General features: G+C 39.6%; 1 protein-coding gene across 1 annotated transcript; it reads left to right on the plus strand.

Moving 5' to 3' along the window:
- Positions 1 to 648: 648 nt before the first annotated feature.
- On the plus strand, positions 649 to 1,173 carry LOC142163318 (putative mitochondrial protein AtMg00310). Its single transcript, XM_075220591.1, has one exon. The coding sequence runs from the start codon at positions 649 to 651 to the stop codon at positions 1,171 to 1,173; it is 525 nt and encodes a 174-aa protein (XP_075076692.1).
- The last annotated feature ends 885 nt before the right edge of the window (positions 1,174 to 2,058 follow it).

Below are 2,058 nucleotides of genomic sequence, written 5' to 3' on the forward strand. Positions count from 1 at the left end.
GTTTCATGGAAGTACTTATTGCATGTATTAAGGAAGATGGGATTTTCTGAGCACTTCATCAACATGGTGTGGAATTTGGTGTCAAATAACTGGTACTCAGTATTGGTGAATGGGCAGTCCTCAGGGTTCTTTAAGTCTATAAGGGGTGTGAAGCAAGGGGATCCTCTATCACCAGCATTGTTCATTCTGTCAGCTGAGGTACTTTCCAGGTCTTTGAATAAGCTATTTGAAGACAAGTCATTTGTAGGATTTGGAATGCCTAAGTGGTCTGATCCTTTAAACCACTTGGCATATGCTGCTGATACTATAATCTCTGCTTCTGCTCATCCTCCATCCTTGAGCAAGATTATGCCAGTGTTGGGGAACTATGAGAAGATATCAGGCCAGATGATCAACAAAGATAAGAACTCATACTACATGTATTCAAAGATTACTAATGGATTGTGTCAGGCGGTTGGAGCTATTACATGATTTATAAGAGGTAAATTCCCTTTCATATATCTAGGGTGTCCTATATTCTACACTAGAAAGAAGAAGGAATATTATGAGGATCTTATCAATAAAGTAAAGGCTAAATTGCATTCATGGAAAGGAAAACTGCTGTCATTTGGAGGAAAGGTAACACTCATTACTAGTGTGTTGCAAAGTATGCCAGTCCACATGTTATCAGTCCTTCATCCACCAAAAAATATCCCGGAGCATCTTCGTAAGATTTTTGTTAGGTTCTTTTGGAGCACAAAGGAAGAAGGGAGAAGCAGACATTGGGCCTCATGGCAAAATCTTTGCCTTCCTAAAGAGGAATGGGGCCTAGGTTTTAGATCCTTATATGATATGTCGAGGGCATTGTTTGCTAAGCTATGGTGGAGGTTTAGGACCACAAAATCATTGTGGCCTAATTTCATGTGGAATAAGTATTGCAAGAAGGAGATACCAATGGTGGTGCAGTTTAGAAAGGGGTCTCATGTTTGGAGACAAATGCTGAATGCCAGGGAAGAAGTAGAACATGAGTTCCTATGGGAATTGAAGAGTGGAACAACTAATATTTGGCATGAAAATTGGGCTGGATTGGGTGCACTTTATCACGTATTACCTAAATATTTTCCAATCAATGAAGAACTTGAGAGGATATGGCAGAATTACGGCAAAGTGGAACATGGGATGATCAGCTGCTAGATCAAACCTTCAATGAGGAAATTGCAGAACATATAAAACTAAATGTGCCTTATGAAGGCAGTGAAGGATACTGGGGTAGGCCATACTAGATGCCAACTCCTTCAGGCAAGTTCAGTGTTAGCAGTGCTTGGCAAATATTAAGGCATAGGGATGATCCTAATCAGGAATTCAAGTTAATGTGGATTAAAGGCTTACCATTCAAGATATCTTTATTCTTGTAGAGATTGTGAAGGAAGAAAATATCCACTGATGACATGTGGAAGAGGCAAGGGCAAATGGTAATGTTTAGGTATTGGTGTTGTCAGGAGGCCCAAAAGGAATCTATTGAGCATATATTTGTCACAAGTCCTACTGTCTCTAAAGTATGGAACTTGTTCATGGGGGCTGCTAGAATTACTATGCCATTGATTCAATTGAAGCAGGTTATAAAGCATTAGTGGTATGGTCAATGTTGTCCAAAGAAAAAGCCATTGTTTCAAGCAGTACCAACTATCATCACTTGGGAATTTTGGAAGAGAAGAAATGCAGGTAAACATGGGGGTTCAGTGTCCACAAATAGGGTGATTCATGAGATCAATATGACATTGCATCAACTGGCAAATGTGAGGTATGCTTGGATGCCTAATATTCCATTTTTTGGTCAGACAAAATTCAATATTTTGAAGGATATAAACCTATATTGATCACGATAAGAGTAACATGGTAGCTTCCTTTTCATGGTTGGTACAAATACAACATTGATGGAGCCTCAAAAGAAAATCCTTGTCCTAGCTCATTAGGCTTTTGTGCAAGGAATGATGAAGGTGATGTGGTGTATGCAAGGGTAGTAGACTTGGGGGTGACAACTAATGTGGTGGCTGAAGCTACGTCTATTCTTCAAGGATT

This window comes from Nicotiana tabacum, chromosome 8 (assembly GCF_000715075.1).
Source record: "Nicotiana tabacum cultivar K326 chromosome 8, ASM71507v2, whole genome shotgun sequence".
Taxonomy (NCBI): Eukaryota; Viridiplantae; Streptophyta; class Magnoliopsida; order Solanales; family Solanaceae; genus Nicotiana; species Nicotiana tabacum.